Genomic DNA, 2,091 nt, shown 5'->3' on the forward strand with positions numbered 1-2,091 from the left:
ATACTTGAAGAGAAAACCGCCGTCTTGCCCTACTGCACTCAGAACAGATTCTCCAAGCCTGAACAATCTCGAGGCTGTGGTGCCTAATAAAAGTCACTGCAGCAAGCTAACGTGCCTCAGAGATCTAAATTTTAAAACAAAAGTATTATTTCATTGTTCAATCAAACCAAGGCACCACAAACCTTCTGAGTAAAAAGATGTGACATAGTTTTTTCTTCTTCCCCAGATACTCTATCAAAACCAAAGGCAACCCAAGATACTTACTGTCTGCATTTTGGGAGCACAAGCTTGGCTGACTTTACAAAGAAGCTTCTGCACGTTGTAGTAGCTCTGTCCCGTCACCTTCATTAGCTCCAAGAGGGAAAGACATAAAAAGTCCTGAAAAATGATAGAACAGTTCAGAGAGCTCAACCTAGAAACCAAAACTGGAGACTAAACTGATGCAGTTTATGCACAACTAGTATACATTGCACAGGTTTACCAGCTGTGCCAGGATAGATGCCATCATGCTAGACCTTTAGTTTTCTTTGATACCAGTGAAGTAAAAGAAATTTTATTCATATTTTAAAGGACACAGAGTCAAAGGACCAAGCATTCAAGAGCTGTGTGATGCAACTGCAACAAGACAACATCTTTCAGCCACAGAAGTCTCTATCTGCCTGAAAAATATTCAAAATACATCACATCTTCTAAATGGCAGTCCTAGGGCTAGATCCTTTACTTATGATGCATACCACTGCAATATATAGGGCCTCCTGACTTTCTTTAGGCAAGCCATTCATAAGAACAACTTCAGAACCTACTGCTGAATCAACCCATAGCTGGTACTGTAACATCACAGCACATCCATGCTCTGGATTATGAGCTTTTGTGAAGTGCTCACAAATGGATATCTTAACCCCTACAAGTAGCAGCTGCACACCCCTTCTAAAAGGGAGTGTCTTTGGGTTCTTAAGTGAAGGTAGTAAGTACATATGAGTATAACTGTTTTAGTTAGCCATCTATCATGTTAAAGCTATTACAAGGGATCAGAGCAGATGGAACCTGAAATGCCCCCTACTTCACAGAAAGTAAAGCTCCCTGTAAATTAAACTACAAAAAAAAGTAAACAGTACGTGCATTAAAACACCATCCCACCTCCGCTCCCACCCCCCAAAAAAGAAGTGTTAATCCCCCAAAAATACCTCACACAAGCACAGAAAAAAACCTTTCACCTGACAAGTAGTGATCTGATGGCGACTCAGCCTTTCACACAGCTCCTGAGACAACCTTGCTCTTCTCAGTTTCTTAGCAGCCATGCTCCCCAGTCTATAGGGGAAACAAAAAAATAAATAAATAATTAAATGATGCTTGGAATATGACTGTGAGGACAATTACACTCAGTCCTTGCTAAAGAACAGAAAAGTGTGCACATGTGTGAGTGTACATACATAAAATGTAACGTGAAATAGAGTTCCCAAATAAGTCTATATCACATTATATTGCCACTCTGAAAGCAGTTATGTTAAATTATGTCTCCTCATATTTGGCCATGTATAAGATTATGGCAATAAGAACAGAAGAGACAGAGGTGTTTATATGACAGATGTTTCTGGGATATAACAAAACTAGCAATGACTCAGTGGTGAGCTGAACAACTCCTCATGCTACACCGCACAGAAATCAGGTTGTCTCTGGATGCCCAAACACGAACAGTAATCACAGTACGTATCTAGTCCTACCACATATACTGCTAAAACACAACACTCCCTTCTGGTGACTTGGGATTCGTCACACAAATTGGAAAACCAGGAAGGCCCCAGAAAGGAGACACCGGGAAGACTGAAGGGCTGGAAACATACTTCAGTACACAGAACTCAAGATGGACAAACTAGTCAAATCCACCTGATAACATTTTATGTAACAATTAATGAAGTTTCATTTTACATGTATTATTCAGGCAGTATTCCTAGCATCTATCCAGCCGTGCGCTGAGGTAAAATGAAGTTTTTTAAATGACATGGAATTGCTACATTTGTGGAAGCAGAGGCCTCCATGTCTTCAGAAGACGGAAACGTCCTTGTCCCCTCGACAAACCCCTCTTTAGAGAGG

General features: G+C 40.6%; 1 protein-coding gene across 1 annotated transcript in view; it reads right to left on the reverse strand.

Moving 5' to 3' along the window:
• Nucleotides 1-1,298, reverse strand: part of RAD51B (RAD51 paralog B) — a gene marked incomplete at its 3' end in the record, with an annotated part of 73,510 nt that extends 72,212 nt beyond the window's left edge. Inside the window, exons 1-2 of the mRNA XM_008948236.1 lie at nucleotides 1,215-1,298; nucleotides 265-378 (exon numbers count right to left, since the gene is read on the reverse strand). Of these exons, the coding sequence (XP_008946484.1) occupies nucleotides 265-378; nucleotides 1,215-1,298 (198 nt within the window). The remainder of the gene's footprint in view (nucleotides 1-264; nucleotides 379-1,214) is intronic.
• Nucleotides 1,299-2,091: the final 793 nt, after the last annotated feature.

This window comes from Merops nubicus, unplaced genomic scaffold (assembly GCF_000691845.1).
Source record: "Merops nubicus isolate BGI_N331 unplaced genomic scaffold, ASM69184v1 scaffold19109, whole genome shotgun sequence".
Classification (NCBI taxonomy): Eukaryota; Metazoa; Chordata; class Aves; order Coraciiformes; family Meropidae; genus Merops; species Merops nubicus.